The 18,777-nt window shown below is 49.1% G+C and overlaps 1 protein-coding gene across 1 annotated transcript in view; it reads left to right on the top strand.

Annotated features, from left to right (window-relative positions):
* The window catches only part of CEMIP2 (cell migration inducing hyaluronidase 2), a 69,734-nt gene that overhangs the window by 33,816 nt on the left and 17,141 nt on the right, over positions 1–18,777 (top strand). Inside the window, exons 11-17 of the mRNA XM_058657282.1 lie at positions 1,870–1,998; positions 4,933–5,021; positions 10,480–10,611; positions 11,687–11,722; positions 12,168–12,323; positions 15,284–15,461; positions 17,597–17,812. Of these exons, the coding sequence (XP_058513265.1) occupies positions 1,870–1,998; positions 4,933–5,021; positions 10,480–10,611; positions 11,687–11,722; positions 12,168–12,323; positions 15,284–15,461; positions 17,597–17,812 (936 nt within the window). The remainder of the gene's footprint in view (positions 1–1,869; positions 1,999–4,932; positions 5,022–10,479; positions 10,612–11,686; positions 11,723–12,167; positions 12,324–15,283; positions 15,462–17,596; positions 17,813–18,777) is intronic.

Here is an 18,777-nt window from a genome sequence, read left to right as displayed (position 1 = left end):
ACTGCAGCGCGTCCCGCTCCAACTGCGCCTCCCAAAAGCTGTGCATTTGGCCATTTGTCTTTTTCATCTTATTTCCTTTGAATTCTCCTTGGTCCTTTTTTGTTTACACTTTCCTGCCTCTTTGACGGTAATGTGGCTTCCTCTTCTGGCCCCGGGGCAGCGTGCGGTGGGGCCTGTGTCTGCGTGGGCTGGTTCTGGATGCGCTGTGGACAGCACGGGACGCTCCTGCCGCAGGCTTCCTTGGAGGCCCAGGAGACGTTCCCCGTGGGCAGTTTCGGAGAGGGCCGCACGCGGGCTGGGGGGGGCGGGTAGTCCTAGCTTTGGCAGCCAAGCGTCTGAGCTGGTTCTGGATGCGCTGTGGACAGCACGGGACGCTCCTGCCGCAGGCTTCCTTGGAGGCCCAGGAGATGTTCCCCGTGGGCAGTTTCGGAGAGGGCCGCACGCGGGCTGGGGGGGGGGAGGGCAGGTAGTCCTAGCTTTGGCAGCCAAGCCTCTGAGCTTCGTTTTCTGTTCCACGGCTTTCTCTTGCCCCTGGTTTTGTGGCTCTTGAGCTGGTTGTCCCCAGCGACGTCTGTCGTTTCTTGCTGGCTGCAGACTAGCAAGACTGTTCGAGTAGAGCTTGTGTTTGGCAGGCCTTTTCCTCCTGACGTAGACCGAATGATTTCTGCTCAGTAGCTTTCCACTGCCTTTGACCACGCTCCCTTCACCTGTGTGGACACAGCTGCTCTGCCCGCACTGCGCAGGGAGACGGTCTGGAACCTTCCTGCTGACCCTTTGAATTTTGTGTTGTCTGTTATGTGACCAAAAGACTGAAGGTGTGGCAGAAATTTTCCAGAGTCCTTCATTTCATTAAGACCCGTTTTAAGACTTTCAAGGGAACACGTTAAATATTGCATTTGTGTTGGTGCGTAGGCCTCTCTGCTCTTCCCAGTTCATCTGTCTTTCCTGCTCTGGGAAGGATCTCTGTTGGTTACAACTAAGCTAGTACTTGCAGTATCTCATCGTTACTCTGTATTTTCCACCGGGCTATGGAGTGTGCAAGAACAGTGAACTGTACACCTGGGCCACAGTGCACACTTACTTAGGTAGCTTTTCTTCCTCGGCGCCGTGTGTTGAACACTTAATAACCTGTTTAATCAAAGTCATATGCAGTTGTCCTCCGCATTGGCTGATTTTTAATGTTGTTGTAAAATTAAAAAAAAAAAAAAAACTGCCATGGGAATGAAGGCCGGTTTCTTCCACTTGTGCGTGTCGGCTTGAGTGCAGACCATGGCTCCTGTGCGTGGTCAGTAGTGAAAGTGGACAGCGGGCCAGGCTGCGACGGCGTCTTGCTTGGTTCATGCATGTGGTACTTTTTTTTTTTCCCTTTTGGCAAAAATTTGTCTCAGGACAGGAAGGGCACTGGAGTGGCTTGAAAGAAGGCAGTGAGCTCTGCGTGTTGGTGGCTGGTACTTTAATAGGCATGACTCAGCTGTTGGTCAGGCCAGGAGGGAGACGGGAAATGGGCTGCTGAAATGCTGTGCTGTGCTGGGCACATGGAAAACCTGGTTGGTTTGAATTCGGGCTAATACCGTAAAGCAGATAGAACGTTGTTTTGAATGCATATTTTGCTACTAGCCAGTTTTATTTCTACCTTTGGCTCAATCCTGCAAGCAAAATTGTATGTATTTTTGCTGTGTAAAAACACGCACGATATAATCGCTTTGAGGGTGCTAGGTCTACTGTCAACTTTTTCATCAGCTCTGAATCTGAAACAGCTCAAGTGGCAGAGGTGACATGAGGTGGCATGGGCAGTTGGCTCTCTGAGCAGAATTTGTAAAGTGGCTTTAGGCAAGAGTGTTTTTAATGATGTTACTCTTCCAATTACAGGATGCTGGAATATGGTATTTATTTCACAAGGAACCTACTGGGGAATCGAGTGGATTGCAGCTCTTGGCAAAGCCAGAACTCACTCCCTTGGGTACATTCTATAACAACAGGGTCCATTCAAGCTTCAAGGTAAGTTCCCAAGTTCTGCTGTTCACATGATTTGCAGGGTCGAGGATGACTGCTAGGCTTGCAGCTTGGCCTGTCTCATGCTGTTATAATGGGACACCGCTGACTGGGCCGTTTGTAATGAACAGCAATGTCCTTGGCTCGTGCGTCTGAGATCCAGGGGCTGGCGTCCGAGGGAGCTTTGTGTCGCGTCATCCCATTGTGGTGTTAGCCCGTGGCAGAAGGGCCAAGGGAAGGCCTGAAAATGCGAGAGCAGACTTGCAGCTCGAAGCCCTTTCATGATTCACATGAGTTAGTTCGTGAGGGTAGAACCCTTTAAACATCTCCTTTAAGGGCGCCTTCACTGCCTTAGGGGCTGATTCCCACACATCCTTTGTGGGGGACTCATTCACAGGGTAGCCACTCACCCCACCGTGTCGGGTTTGGAGAGGACTTGTCAGAGAAGGCCGTTTCTGATTGCAGGAAGGATGGGCTAAGCCTTGCGCGTTCAGGGTGGATGGCACACTCACAGAGGTGTGCATGGCGCGTTTGCACACATGTCTGAGTGGCGGTGATGTGCGTGCTTCTTGGCCCTCTCCCTCGGCCTCCGGCCAGGCTCCAGGCTCTGCAGGGCTTCTGGGCAGGTGCACGTTTGACATTTTGCTCTTCGTGGCCAGGAAGCCTACTGCCTTTTGTTGTTTTAGTTCTAGTGCTGCTTGGGTGTCTTTATTTAACACTAATTATGTAAATAGTGACATATTGCTTAGAAATATTTAAACTTATTTTCAAAAATTGAAATCAAGCCACCTACAGGCCATTGAAGAGGCTCCAGTTGCCGTGATGTGTGACGCTCACTCCCCAGCCCCCTGTCTTAAATACACTTTGTGCCCACAGGCTCCCTAGTATTTCCATTATGTATAATGGCTGAATTCTCTTTCTTTTTAAAAGATTTACTTGTAGAGAGAGAGAGAAAGAAGGCGAGACCGGACAGCTTGTATCTAGTGGTTCACTCTCCAGATGGCTGTGATGGTCGGGGGCCGGGCCAGCGTTGGGAGCCTGGCCAGCGTCAGGAGCCAGGCCAGCGTTAGGAGCCAGGCGTCCCATCTGCGCCACCCAGGCAGGTGTTGGCGTACTTGCCTTCTCCGATTCATCGCCAGGGAACTGGGCTCAAAGCAGCCTGGATTAGAAGCAGCGCTCCCAGAAGGTAGGCCACCGTGGTGAGCAGTGGCTTCACCTGCTGTGCCGTGAGCGTGGCTAGGAGCCTGGCCTCTCCCTCCGTCAGAGCCGTTCATGCTTTCGCTCTGTAGTTCTCAGAGGAACCTCTGAACACCTACACTGGTGTGCTGTGCTTCGGAGCTTGGAGGCGCTGGGGGAAGCTTGTGAAGGGGAAATGCTTGACACAGCAGTGCGGTCTCCGCGAGCTGCGTCGTTGAGGCAGCCTGAGAACTACTGAGAGGCAGCTCACAGTAGAAATGATTTCTTTTTTCTGATCATAAGTGGTATAAAATGCATCTCCTTGTAATTAATGTGTAATATCTTGTACCGTGATGACATTTAGTAATCTGCTCAGAATTGTAAGAGTATTAAATCAAAGTAATGGGAGTCAATAAGTAGGTATAAATTTAGAAATGACTTCAAGATAATACTTTGGAGGCAAAGGAAATCGAACTTTTGAGGTCCTTAGAAAGAAATACTGCATTGTGGGCTCACTCATAAATCTGTGCGTGTGTGCGTGTGCGTGTGTGTGTGCGCGCGTGTGTGCATGTGTGTGTGTGCGTGTGTGCGCGCGTGTGTGCGTGTGTGTGTGTGTGTGTGCGCGCTCATACACTGCCCCTTCGGTTGCCGACACCTCCCAGCCGTGTGTAGCAAGTCTGTCATGGTGCTCTGTCTTCTGAGGACCATTGCACCCTCTCACGGACACATACATAGTATCTACTCAAAGCCATCCTTATAACCTGTTTACAGGCCGTCTGTTTTGCTGAATGAAAACTGCTAGTCACCTGGCTACCCAAGCCAAAAACTAGGAGCTTTTCATGCCCAGACGTTTGATTAATTATTCGGTGATAACCGACTATAATCAGAAAGAATTCCCACTTTGTTTAATTTCCTCTGTTGTCATTGCCCTAGTTGGTCGTCTTGATGTTTCTTCTGGTTGCTGAAACCCTCTCCGGACTCCATTTGAAAGTCTGAGAGGAAAAGACAGAGCTCTCCCACCTGCTGTTTCCCTCTCCAAGTGGCTGCAACTGCCCGGGCTGAGCCAGGCCTGAGCCAGGAGCCAGGAGCTCCACACAGATCCCCCGACCCGTGGGTGTCCGGGACCCACGCGCTAGCCCGTCGCCCGTGTTTTCCAGGCTGTTGGCAGGGAACTGGACTGGAGGCGGAGCAGCTGCAGGTCAAGCCCACTCAGGATCTGCTGTCACAAGGAGCCAGTGTGCCTGCTTGGCCACACCACCGGCTCCTCTGCGCCCTTCTCGCCTGTCACCCCTGTTGTTCAGCATCTGGCTTGTAGATGGCTGTGGTTTTGGTTTTTTCATTTTTTCCTGAACTCTAGTTTGTCAGGGTCCGGCTCTGGTCACTTCTGTGAGGAAACAGTCCTTGGATCCTGTCACCCAGAGCTAAGGCATCAGGCTTCCTTTCGCGTAGGTTTCTAATTCTGGACTGTAACTGTTTATTTAATTGGATGTCTCCCCACTACGTGTTATCTTGGTAATAGCAAGGATCCTGTTCTCGTTCATGAGCGTGGAATACTAAACAAGTGTGTGTAGAATGACCACAGGAGTGAGTTTACAGAAACGGCCAGGAAAGTAGTTCTTTGAGTTCACACTTTGACTTACTGCCTGCTTTCTTCCCACTCCCTGTTTGGGGGTTAAAGTGGTACACTAAAGCTTGTTTCTGTGCATCATTACACCTGCAGGTACTCATCCCAGACTCATTTCAGTCTGTCATTGTATTTCCCAGGCTGGCTTGTTTATTGACAAAGGTGTCAAAACGACCAACTCGAGTGCTGCTGACCCGCGGGAGTACCTGTGCTTGGATAACAGTGCAAGGTAAGGTGGGCCCTTTCCGCTCACACTCCAGCCTTCCGGTCACACTCCAGCCTTCCGGTCACACTGCAGCCCTGGCTTGTGAGCCACGAGCATGGTGCTACCTTCCTTTCTAGTCTTAGGTCGCTGTTTCCATTGTACGTATGTGTGAGGCTCAGTGTGGTCATTGTGTATTCAGCGTGTACTGTTTCAGTTCGAATGATTCATGTTTCCATGACCTTATGATTACATCTGGGGCTCTTGAGCTCCTCCTTTCTGTTTGTTCATAAATAATGCAACAGTTTATTGTCAGCTAGAATCACAGCCCCCATCAATGGTACCTGGAACAGCGGGACTTCTTCCTAACTATGTGTGTGTTACTGCGTTCTCTTCTCTGGTAACACATTTTGCTTTGTTTTGTTTTCTTCAAGAAGCAGACACGCACACAGCTCCATCTGTTGGTTCACTCCCTGAGTCTGTAACAGCCTCCTCCAGACCGTGCTGAACCCCAGAGCCAAGTGGGCAATCCAGGTGCCCCACGTGGGTGGCGGAAACTCAAGGCCTGGAGCCAGGGCCGGCTGTTTCCTGCCTTAGCAGTGAGCTGGAGTCAGGACTTGCAGTCAGACACGCTGATAAAGAATGTGGACAATCTTATACGCTGAGGCGAATGGGCATCCCAAAAGGGAGTTTGAAAAACTTGTGCAAGAGTGTTAAATACTGCCACTCCTGCGGCAGCCCCACAACTGGGCTCTCACCGGACTGAAGAGCCAGAGGAGTTAATGTTCGCCCTGTTCTCGGATGGGAACTGAGAGAGGAAAACGGAGACAGGCTCTCAGAGCTGACGAGCTGGGTGAGAGTGAGTCATTGAAAAACAAGGCAAACCAAAATTTTTTACCCTACACCTTGAGCACCATAAAGAATTTATCCTTGATGGACAAAATGGAACATTGCTTGGTATCTATTTCAAAGAGGAGACTCTCCAATTTCTTGCTCCAGCTGGTCTGGTTCGGTTATTGGCAGCCTCAGAATCCCGCCGTAGCCAGGTCCTGCTGCTGTCCTGGAGAACCGCAGAGTGTGGCTGGGATACGGAGCAGCCGCCCAGCTGAGTTCTCCTACGTGCTTTATGCGAGCAAGGAGAAACTGTCTTCGGTGGAAATCAAATTTTCCAGAAACGATGACGACCTAAAATCATATTCAGTAGAATGTGCGGTTTCTGGTGTTGAAGCGCTGCTGTGTAAGCTTCGTAGATAGACATTTAAGAAAAGAGGCCTGGGGGCTGACATGGTGGCTCAGCTAGCTAATTGTCTGTCTGCAACTACCACCATCCCCTATGGACACCAGTTCAAGTCCTTGCTGCTTCCCATCCAGCCCCCTGCCTATGGCCTGAGAAATCAGTGGAGGGTGGCTCAGACCTTGCACCCATGTGAGAGACCAGAATGAAGCTCTGGCTGCTGGTTTTGGATCAGCTCAGCTCTGGCGTTGTGGTCATGTGGGGAGTGAACCAGCGGGTGGAAGATCTTTCTCTCTGTCTCTTCTCCACCCTGTGAATCTGCCTTTCCAATAAAAGTAAATAAATCATAAAAAAGAAAAGAAGGCAGATCCAGTTGTTGACAAGGGAAGGTATTAGCAACCACAATGTAGATTTGTGAGTCTAACTTCAATATGAGACAGAATCCTTTCAGTACCAAAGATGAGCTCAGTGGAAAGCTAGGCGCGTGTTCTTGGTACAGTTACTTACTCAAAGCTCGGGCTGAGCCTGAAGTCTTTTTTTTTTTTTTTTTTTTTTTAAAGATTTTATTGTTATTGGAAAGCCGGATATACAGAGAGGAGGAGAGACAGAGAGGAAGATCTTCCATCCGATGTTTCACTCCCCAAGTGAGCTGCAACGGGCCGGTACGCGCCGATCTGATGCGTACCGGTGCCGGGACCAGGAACCTCTTCCGGGTCTCCCACGTGGGTGCAGGGTCCCAAAGCTTTGGGCCGTCCTCGACTGCTTTCCCAGGCCACAAGCAGGGAGCTGGATGGGAAGTGGAGCTGCCGGGATTAGAACCGGCACCCATATGGGATCCCGGGGCTTTCAAGGCGAGGACTTTTAGCCACTAGGCCACGCCGCCGGGCCCTGAGCCTGAAGTCTTAGAAAGCAGCAACGAGGCAGCATTTGAAAAGCCCAGAAACAACATTGTACAGGTCAAGCTGCTGATCGTATGAAGAGGAAAACTGAAGAAGGGGACCTGGAAATCAGATGTGTAGCTGGTAACAGATAATGAACCAAACAGAGAACACTAGCCGACAGAATACAGCAAGCTCGCCGGAAGGGTGCCGCTGCCGCTTGGGTTTCCAGGAGTTGACTGTAACTGGTAGAACTAACACTATGTAGGTTGTTAAGTTAGTGTTGCTGGAAAAATCCATTGACACCACACAGTTGGCTCACTTTAATGCCTTAAAAGGTTACTCACATGTATGTGTGTATAAATGCAATTCATGTATATGTGTATATATAGGCATACACACTTATGCAAAAGGGCCTTTTAAAAAGTTCATGGAAAGTGTGTGTTTGGAAGAAAAGTTATCCGTAGCTTTCAGATTTTGTCATACCAAATAGACTTGGAAACTTTCTCGTTCATGGACTCTGGAAGTAGCATTGTTTTCGTGCTTATGTGAATGGATGAGTGAGTATCTTTATGCATGTTGGTGTTTTAATTAGGCTTGATGATACAGCAGTTTGCTCATCACAGTTCTTTGCTAGATTGTGTGGCTATGATGTCACGATAATGGGATCTTGTGTAGATGCGTGCATGTTGGTAAGCAGTTGGACTCCATTTGGAAGTCATTATCGAGTGGTATTATGGGAGCCATGAGACACTTGGCATCAAGGGTGTATGTTTGGTTTTGTCTGAACCAGCTTACAGACTGTACCTGTATGTCTTCATGCAGTTCAAACATGAGTAAGAATGATAGCACTCAAACCAGTGAGTCATACAGCAGCTGTAAATTCAACACCAGGCCCTTGGCATCAAGAGAAATTCAGTCTTTCATCAAAGAGGAAGTTGACTCAACAGTTAATCAGATGACCCATTCCTGGCTCCTCAGGAGGGGGAATTACAGGAATCTGAAGATGGGAAATTTTATCACAGGAAGGCCCTTGGTTTTATATTGGGATATTTCATCTTGAGAAAATGAAAAGCCATTAAAACTAATCCCTTTAAAGCAGAGGAGGCAGTTAGCAGTGAGTCGGGGGAAGTGTTCAGAGAACCCGTAGGTGATGGTAATTGCGAGTTGACGGCTACCGCAGAGGTCGATAGATGTTCCTTTCTGGTACTTTCTGGTTGGGGTGTGTGGCTGCAGAGGGACTTTACTTTAGAACATCATGCAGGTTTTTTTTTTTTCCAGAACTGTTCCATCTGCTTAATATTATGTGATGACTACAGTGCCAGGAGAATTGGACTTGGCTCTGAGTCAGGTTTTTTCACTCATTGGGTAGAGTGAGTTAGCGGCAGGGGCCTGGGTCATGTTGTGTAATTTGAGAGTGGGTGTAAGCATCCTGCAGCCCCTTGGCTGTTCTCAGCCCAGCGTAGAGTACCACTGTCTGCCAGGCACAGAGAGCCCCCCACCGGCCTGCTCACAGTTGTTCTGCACAGTCCGTTCTCCAAGGAGCACTGGGCATCATTGATTCAGTGCTTCCGGTGACTTTGGGGGAAGCTGGAATGGAGCCGGCATTCGGCTTCCCTTCTTGTCCTCTTTCTCTTGCCTTTCTCCTGCTTTTTGCTCTCAGGCCACCTTGCTTCTTGTTATCTTCCGTGCATGTTAACGGGAGCTGGAATCGGGAGGGACCACAGGACCCAGGCACTCCGATACAGGATGCTAGAGCAGACAGCCTGCCTGAACTGTGGTCATTTAAGAGACGTATTTTATGGCAGTGACTGAACCTGAGGGACTGTGTTTTTAAATGCTTTGTAAGATCAAGACAAAAATAATCTTATTACTGTTTAAGCTTTTATTTATTTGTTCCTTTGAAAGGTAGAGCGACAGAGGTCTTTTAATGTGCTGGTTTGCTGTGAATGCCAACAGCAGGCAAGGCTGGGCTAGGCTGAAACCTGAAGCTAGAAACTCCAGCCAGGCCTACCGCATTGGCGGCGGGGACCTGAGCGCTTGAGTGGTCATTGCTTGCCTTCCCAGGGTTGTGTTGTCAGCCCTTGAACCCAGCATTCCAGCAGGGGTCCCTGGCAGTGGCTTGAACCGCTGCACTGCCGTATAATATATATACTGGACCTCCCAACGTGCGTGGCAGGGCCTGGCACTCACACCAGGACCTTGAAGAATGGACTGTGCAGAACAACTGTGAACAGCCCGGTGCGGGGCTCTCTGTGCCTGGCAGGCAGTGGTACTCTACGCTGGGCTGAGAACAGCCAAGGGGCTGTAGGAGGCTTATACTCACTCTCACATTATATTAACTTACAGAGTTATTATATTTTTCTTCATTTTTTTGAAGATTTGTTTTTATTACAAAGTCAGAGATACAGAAAAGAGGAGAGACAGAGAGGAAGATCTTCCGTCCGATGGTTCACTCCCCAAGTGACCGCAAGGTGCTGCAAGGCAGGCACATGTGGTCCTGCCATGCATGTTGGGAGGTCCAGGTGTGAGTGCCAGGCCCTGCCACGCACGTTGGGAGGTCCAGGTGCGAGTGCCAGGCCCTGCCACGCACGTCGGGAGATCCAGGTGCGAGTGCCAGGCCCTGCCACGCACGTCGGGAGGTCCAGGTGCGAGTGCCAGGCCCTGCCACGCATGTCGGGAGGTCCAGGTGTGAGTGCCAGGCCCTGCCACGCACGTCGGGAGGTCCAGGTGTGAGTGCCAGGCCCAGCCCACACTGTTGCTGTCATTTAGGGAGTGAGCCAGCAATGGAAGATGTTTTCTCATCTATCCGCCTTTCAAATAAAATGAATGATAAAAAGTAATAAAAGTTTAAAAAGTTATGTAAATCACTATCAATAATAACCTCCAAATAATCTTCGGGGAAAGAAAACTTTAGATACAGCCCATTTTAAATGTAGATATTTTCAGGATCCCGAGCCCTGTTTTGTGCATACGTAAGACATTTAGCACAGCTCAGTACTTCTGTCCACATGCATACACATTGAACACAGGATTAAGTTTTTCAATATGTTTGTGTTAGTATCCTGTAGCGTAAGAGTTTCTGAAGCCATGCTCGACTTCCTGGTCTAAAGTTTTCTTGGAGATGGCTTTTATACTTTTATGTTCTTCAGTCTCCCTTCTATGAACTGATTAAAACAAAAACAAACCTAAGAGGCTGCTGTGTAAACACGTTATTTTTCCTGAATATTTGGTATGTAAATAGGTTATCTCTGTAAGATTCCTTTGTTTTGGTCCAATTTGAATACTTCTTTTTGATGTGTGAACTAGCAGATAGGTCATTTCTGTAGTCTTTTCTGCTTTCTGAAGAAGGCCTGTTTTATTTTAACTCTAGGTTCCGGCCTCATCAGGACGGAGACCCTGAGAAGCCCCGGGTCGCGGCTGTAATCGATGGGCTTATCGCTTTTAAAAACAATGACCACGGCGCCTGGGTGAGAGGAGGGGACATCGTGGTGCGGAATTCCGCGTGAGTGCCTTCCGCCGCCTCTCGGGACGCTGATGTGTTTCTTTTTAAGAATTTTTTTGAGAAAAAAATCAAAAACAAAAAAAGAACCAAACTCTCCCCAGAATGAAAGCTCGGTGGTGGTTTCCAGACCTCTGCTCCGAGTGGTCGGGACAGGCTCCCGGAAGCACACTGGCGCTAGCTGCCTGCCAGTGTTTACAGCTGTCTCATTCGGTGCTTTTACTGGAACTGAACTCGTCTGCTGACATGAGAGGGTTTTTTTTCTTTTTTTGAAGAGATTGAACAGAAACCTAGAATTTATGTAACAAACTTGGTCAGAGAGCTAAGTAAAGAGTTTGAAACTACCTAGGTTTTGTTTTGTTTTTTTTCCTTTCCTCTTGGAAACTCCTTGAAGTGCTCCCGGTGCCCTGCTCTGGCGTCCCAGACGCAGCTGTGACGTTCCGTGGAAATCAGGCCATCGATTGCGTCCCCACATGTCGGCAGGTGCGAAGCATCTGGCTGCTTTCCGTTTGTGCAGTTCAGGAGCAGGTCTCGTGCGTGTTGAGCTAAGACGTGGGGTTCAAGAAGCCTGCAAAGACACTGCCATGGACCACGAGCCTCTCGGCGTTGTTCCGTCCTCTCTCTTTTCTTTTCAAGAAATTGATCCTGAGTTGAATGGCTGGGAAGGGCTTCAGTGCTATAGTGCAGGTTTTGAAGAGAACACCATGATGCTGTTTTTTAAAAATAGCTACAGAGAGCATCATTGAGCAGACAGTTTAATGAAGCTTGCTCTGTACCAAGTTAGAAATACTTGAGGTTTTCATTATGTGTAATGTTCTCAACAACTCTGTGAGGAACAGTACGTGCAGTTTCCTGATGAGAGGCGGAAGCCACCGTGAGTGACTGACAGAGCTGGATTCGAACCTGCGCTCTCACCGTGAAGCTGGCACGGCTGGTTGTCTCATGGGAACTGAAACTTGTGTGTGGTCTTGAGAGAGCAGGCACGGGGTCCTCCGGTGTCTTGGTCATACAGCACTGAGAGGATGCCCGCTTCTGCCCGGGGTGTTGATGTATCTCCTCTCCTCTTTTTCTCATGCAGATTTGCCGACAATGGAATAGGACTGACCTTTGCCAGGTTCGTGATGGCTTGTGCACGTGTATTCGATGGCTTAAAGGCGAAAATAACCTCTATCTTTAGGGATGGGGAAAATAAGCATGAATATTTTTATTAGCATTAAACACACACACACGAGGATCCTCTTCACAAACCTCTAGGGGACCAGGAGTACATGTTGATTGCTTGCTTGAGTTGGTACCAAAGTCACGGAGAGTTGTCTGGCTTTCCACAGTTGGGGCAGACCTGTCATAAGCTTGGCATAGTAGAAAATGCTTGAGAGTTAAAGTTCTTGAAGTAGGAGGAGCCATGTGAATGGAGGAGGAAGGTTGTTCCCAACGGTATTCTTAGAACTTGCTCTGACGTCGCAGTCAGGTTATGTTAAAGTGGTGGCTTGCATTCAGTTAGGGGCAAATGAAAATTACCCGGAACGAATAACGAATAACGATTGTTCTCCTTTGAACAGTGACGGGAGCTTCCCAAGCGATGAGGGCTCGAGCCAGGAGGTGTCTGAATCCCTCTTTGTTGGGGAAAGCAGGAATTACGGCTCTCCAGCTGGCCAGAACAAGTATGTAGGCGTTGGAGCAATAGACCAGAAGATCCGGACCTTACCTAGGAACAGGTAAACGTCGCCCTAGCAGGATGGGGTGAGATTTAAGCAGTGAAGGGAAACAGAGCCCTTTGAGATGTTTCTGTAAGCAGGTGGATGCACTGGTCTCCACTGAGAGTCTTTGCTGAGTTTTTACTCCTATTCCAACCGCTGATATTATCCTGAGTGTTTCGGAGCACTAATTAGTAAGTCAGTATTTCATACATTTCATTATTGGCTGTATTTATGATGTGTGTGTCTTCTAACCCGGGAGCCTGCCTTTTCTTCTTCTTCTTATATAACACCTTGCATAAACCAGTGGCTCCTCCCCACGCCCTTCTTGCTTGAACCGTACAAGTTGCCAAACCATAAACGATGACATTGGGCCAGTTTTCCCCTCAACTTTGTGATGCTAGTTTTCAGAAATAGCCACGGGAAGAGGGAAGTCACATACTGAAAGGAGTCCTGGAAAATGAGGCTGATGTCAAGCTGGGGCTTGCTGGTGTCACTCAACGGTGTTGCAGAGGGCTGGCGGACCGGCCCGTGTGTGGTCCAGTCCTGCAGAGGGCACTGTCTCCGATGTGGAGAGGAATGGATGGGGCCAGCATGCTGTTAGCTTTAGGTAGGGTGGAGGGAAGGCCAGAGATGTTAGTTTTTAGGTGCACTTAATGCACTTTAGCTCTTGCATGCGGCTAATTCCTTATGTACACCTAATTTCCACAGCCAAGTCCCATTTTCATGGTAAGTTTACCTCGAGCCAAAATGCCAGACGCGATAAGGAGGTCCTTTGTTCCAGCAGCGTAGGAACTGGAGCAGGGGTGGAGGGGGAGAGAACAAGAAGGGAAATGTCTCTTGCCATGGTGGCAGGATTGGGGGCTGCCAGGATGGAGGAGGGCATGGGAGAGCCAGGTCAAAAGGGAAACGCCGAGGTTCATTTTGTACAAGCCAGGGAGCCTGGAAGGTGTGGGGAACTGGGGAATTGGCTGGGAAGGGCTGTGGGCGGCCGCACGGGATTGATGACTGAGGTCATCCCAGATGATTGGCAGGTGGGTGGGGACTAGCGGGAGGGGCCTCTAGAGAATGGTGGGTGAGGGTCTCTGATAAGTTGCCAGGAGGTCACATTTCATTGGTGGACGACTGGGATGGCATGAATTTTGCAAGCACTGGGAAGAGGAAGAAGGAGGTGGCGCTGGGTCCAAAATGAGTTGTTGGAATCACTCCTCGCAGGAGGAACTCTGCAGAGTTCTATCCTCGCGGAAGGCGAAGCCTCATTTTCCACTGCGCTGTAGAGCTCCTGTGCGCCAGGCCCTGGCGGTCCTGGGAGAGCACCGTCATGGGTTTTCCATAGCTACCATGTCCAGCTCTGGTCTGCAGAGTTTGTTTCCTCTCTACCAAGCACAGACAGATAGGCCCTGTCTTCTCCCTGTTGTAGCAGTGAGCGATCTACCGAAGGCAACCGAGGTGGGATTCAGGTTCAGTTCACATGGCTTCGGTGCTGGGCTCTTTACACTTAGGCCGCGGCTGTCTCTGGATGTGTGGGATGGCAGGCTAGTCTTTTACCTGTGTGTGCTATTCCAGTCTGCTCCACTTCTGAGGCAGCTTCCTGTGAGTGGCCTGGGAAAGCAGTGAAGGATGGCCCAAGGCCGTGGGTCCCTGCACCCACATGGAAAACCTGGAAGAAGTTGCTTGCTCCCAGCTTTAGACCAGTCCAGCTCTGACCTTTGTGTCCATCTGGGGAGTGAACCCGTAGATAGAAAATGTCTCTCTCTTTATCCCCTCTCTCTCTGTCTAAAATAAGTAAATCTTTAAAAAAGAAAAGTTTGGAATTTCCTAATTGGAATTAGGATATAAGTTTATTTTGGAGCAAAAGGTTTTTAGAATGCACACTTTTTTTTTTATAATATGCGTTTTCTGTGATGTTTTTAAAGATCTCACATGCCTGGTTTTGGCACCAAGAAAAGCCCTTTGATTCCGTTTTCCTTAAAGTTTTAGAAGTACTCCTACCTGCGTGTTTTTGTTAAAACAATCAGCACCCTGTTGTGTTGCATATTGATCTCTGCTGTTGGCCAATTTAGGAAGAAACAAGCCTGAAGAGAGTATTTTAGATTTTGTGCATTATTTTGGCTAAGGCTCCAGAGTTTGTGTTTCGCAGAAAAAGGGAACATGACTGAATCGGAGTTGTCAGCTTGGCTTGTTCTGCTGGAGAGCACCTGAGGGCTTAGGCTTTCAAGCATCATTTTACCTCGGCTGTCGGTTGGTGGTTGGAGAGCAAGTTCTCTCTGTCCTTTGGCCTCTGAGCAGGAGATTGTACAACTCAAACCAAGTCACGTAAGTGACCAAATGTCACTTCCCACGGTAGCCGGAGGCCCTGCTTTGGAGAAGCCGCTATTGAGGCATTCAACATGGCATTTCTTCCCCCAGCTAGTCTATTGTGTTACAACTGTATAGTCTTCATAGCACTATTTTTTTTCAATTAGTTGTTTATTGCATCTGAAAGGTAGATGCAGGAGAGAGATTTCTGAATGCTCAGCACGCCAACACTGGTCCATTTGAGGCTGGGAGCCTGATGGTCGGTCTGAGGCTGGGGGCCTGACTCCCGGTCTCCCTTCTGGGCGGGAGGGGCCTGAGCACTTCACGGCACCTGCTGCCTCGCAGTACAGGCATTAGCAGGACACTGGGTCAGAACTGGAAGAACCAGGACTGCACCAGGAACCCATCCAGGGTGTAGACTTCCCAGCAGGCACTGAGGTGCTGCAGCAAGCACGTGTCGCCTCCGTCACACTCGTTGATTCATGATCCGCAAGGATCCTTTGTGTCTTCGGTCTTTCCCGCTGCACCTGTGTGTCCCTGCCTTGAATCTCTCTTGATGACGACTGTACCTTAGGAATTCACTCATGCAATGGAGGTATTCGGCTGTGTTTATTACACAGTGAGGCAGGGTGCTGTTGACGGGGAGGCCCGTGTGCAGTAAACACGATTTTACATTCCAACAGGACGTTCCCGATTAGAGGCTTTCAAATTTACGATGGACCCATCCATGTCACCAGGAGCACGTTCAAAAAGTACATGCCCATGGCAGACAGGTACAGCAGTGCCATCGGCTTCTTCCTGAAGAATTCCTGGCAGATAACCCCCAGGAACAACCTCTCCCTCGTGAAGTTTGGCCCGCATGTGAGTATGTTTCTCTGTGATGGGAAGGAAGGGATAGCCCCTTCCTAAGGTAAAAACACCAAGACTTGGCACCAAGTGTGAGGGAGGGACATAGAAAACCTGTAAACCCCATGTGCTCTGTCATGGTGAGTTCAGCCATGCAAGCTTGGGGTTACTCTTCACGTGTAGGGGATATCTTAAAGGGAAAATGACCCATTAAGACTGGGAGGAAACAGGGCCCGGCGTAGCAGCCTGGCGGCTAAAATCCTTGCCTTGCATGCGCTAGGATTCCTTCTGGGCGCTGGTTCTAATCCTGGCAGCCCCTCTTCCCACCCAACTCCCTGACTGTTGCCTGGGAAAGCAGTAGAGGACGGCCCAAAGCCTTGGGACCCTGCACCCACATGGGAGACCTGGAGGAGGCTCCGGGCTCCTGGCTTTGCATCAGCTCAGCTCCGGCCATTGCAGCCACTTTGGAAGGGAATCAGTGGATGGAACATCTTCCTCTCTGTTTCCTCTCCTCTCTGTATATCTGACTTTCCAATAAAAATAAATAAATAACAACAAAAAAAGACTGGGAGAAAATGGATGGAGCTTGGGTAGCCTGTGTCCCCTGAGAGACTAGATCCCTGCCTGGTGTTTTACCTGTGTGGGGATGCAGACAGGTCTGGACAGCGTGGTGCCTACTGGGTTATTTGATTGAAGCCATTGACTGGCTTTTATACACAGTGCAGAGATAAAGAAATTGTTTGCAGAGTCTTACGATTTATCCGGCTTGGAGGTTTATGTGGCTGGGAAACTCTGACAACAGTTTGTAAAGGGAATAGTTTGTCAAATCTGTTCTACCCAAAGGTGGACTCTCATCTGTGCTGGCCAGATTCGGTCATCCGAGTCTCGGGAAGAGAGCAAAAGTGCAGACCTCGGACCCCGAAGGCACGTGGCCGCAGCCAAGCTCGTTCCCTTGAGCTGCTTGGCATTTAGGTGTGCCGTGGTGTAAACCACGCCAGGCTGATGCGCACCTCGCGGCATTCCAAGGCATGTCTCTGAATGCCTGTGTGACTTGCACATTAATGATTTACGGCTGGTAAGAAACAGCCAGAGACTGTGAGCCAAGTTGCTCGCAGCCTGCTCTGCAGCTGTGAACGCTGTGTTTGGTAAAGGTTTTCAGTAAATACTACCTGCCGTGAAAATGACGGAGTTGGGCTCAGTCTGTGTTGAGAAGACGGTAAGTAACACACCTTGTTTCTTCGTATGTTAGTGAGTTCCACAGTCATAGTACGCCAACACTTAAACTGTGTTGTAGTTTTTGAATTGCATTTTTTTTGGGCATGGAGATTCATGTAAACAAGTAGCTCATGTATTTCAGGTGAAATAAAGCGATTAACTTGGAAGATAACACTTGGGTTTTGTTTAATTGAGGCATCATTTTCATACAAGGAAATGCGCAGATCTCATGCATACAGATAAAATTTTTAAAAAGATTTGTTTGTTTTTATTGGAAAGGCAGATCAGATTTTATGGAGAGACAGAGAGAAAGCTCTTCCATCTGCTGCTTCTCTCCCCAAATGGCCACAACAGCCAGAGCTGAACTTATTTGGAGCCAGGAGCCAGGAGCCTCCCCCCAGTCTGCCACGTGGGTGCAGGTTCCCAAGGCTTTGTGCCATCCTCCACTGGTTTTTCAGGCCATAAGCAGTGAGCTACATGGAAAATGGAGCAGCCAGTACACAAACTGGTATCCATATGGCATCTCAGCGCTTGCAAGGAGGGGGTTAGCTAATTGAGCCATCGAACTGAGTCCAGATGATAAATGTTTAACAAGTAAATTTGAATGTGTGGTGTCCATTCTGAAAATTGGTCTGATTTCTCTTATCAGAGATTAGTTTTATTTGGAGATCAGATGACAGTTTTAAAATGGGGAAATAGAAGAAAAAGCAGAGATGAAGTTTAACCTTTGCTGTTTGAAGCCCCGATGGCTCTAGCATTGTTTTAGTTGTCCATGTTGTTGCCTGTGACTTAGTGAGGGCTGTAGGAGATGGCCGTGGCTGGACCTGCATCCATCAGGGCAGTTGTCACACATGCGCAGTTGGGTCCTGGCGCACCGAGGCCTAGGAAGGCAGGAGCCCTGCTGTCCTGATGCTCCTGGTTTTCTGTACTCCCAGGTCTCTCTGAACGTCTTCTTCGGAAAACCAGGCCCCTGGTTTGAAGACTGTGAGTTGGATGGTGACAAGAACTCCATCTTCCATGATGCCGACGGCTCCGTGACAGGGTACAGGGATGTGTATGTGGGCAGAATGGACAACTACTTGATCCGCCACCCCAACTGTGTGAATGTTACCAAGTGGAACGGTGTGGTCTGCAGCGGGTCCTACGCGCAGGTAGGCCCAGAAGGCACGGGCTGATGCCTTCGCTTCCTCCCAGTTCAGTTTTCCAAGCCTGGGTTGGTGAGTGTGTTTAAATAAGATGAAAGGGAAGGTGAAACTCATCAGGCGTCATGCTCTGTCGGCGTTCTGGAAGTTCCCCGCCTCTAGTCAGCTGGTCAGCTGGACTTGGGTTGATTTGTCGTTGCTTAAACATGGCTGGGATGCAGCTGGGGTGGGAACTTCAGGGTCAGCATGTCTACCCAGGGAATCTGACATTGGAGGTTGAATTTGAATAAATCAAGTAAAAAATAAATAAGTGAAAAATGTTCCTGCAATATTACAGCGCTGAGAATTGGAAATAAATGGACAAGAAAGAATCCAAGGACTTTCTTCTTTAAAAAAACTTTTTTTTTTTAATTGGAAAGGCATATCTACAGAGAGGAAGATTTTCTGTCTGCTGACTCACTCCCAAGTGGCCACAGTGGCCGGAGCTGTGCTGATGCAAAGCCAGGAGCCCGGAGCCTCCTCCAGGTCTCCCACACGGGTGCAGGATCCCAAGGCTTTGGGCCGTCCTCTACTGCTTTCCCAGGCCACAAGCAGGGAGCTGGATGGGAAGTGGAGCTGCCAGGATTAAAACTGGTTCCCATATGGGATCTCAGTGCATGAAAGGCAAGGATTTAGCCACTAGGCTACCGTGCAGGGCCCAAGGCTTTGTTCTAATTGTGATAGATTTTCTCTGAAGCAGTGAAGGAGATAAGGCAGATGGGAACTGGAAGACTTCTTTGAAAACACTGGTGACTAGATGTTCATGAACTTGATATCCAATGTGGAGGATAGACTGAATTGCAAAGTTGATTGAACTTAAGAGCAAAGGTTGTGGTGCCAAACCATGTGAATTTGAACCCTGGCTTTGTTTCCCCCCAGTGATAAGCATTAATCAAGTTTAGCTAGCCCTCCCTAGTGCCCCGCGAGGATAGTGC

The sequence above is a fragment of the Ochotona princeps genome, chromosome 31 (genome assembly GCF_030435755.1).
Source record: "Ochotona princeps isolate mOchPri1 chromosome 31, mOchPri1.hap1, whole genome shotgun sequence".
NCBI lineage: Eukaryota > Metazoa > Chordata > Mammalia > Lagomorpha > Ochotonidae > Ochotona > Ochotona princeps.
Note: the sequence above shows the minus strand (reverse complement) of the source record. Positions and strands in the feature narration are given on the sequence as shown.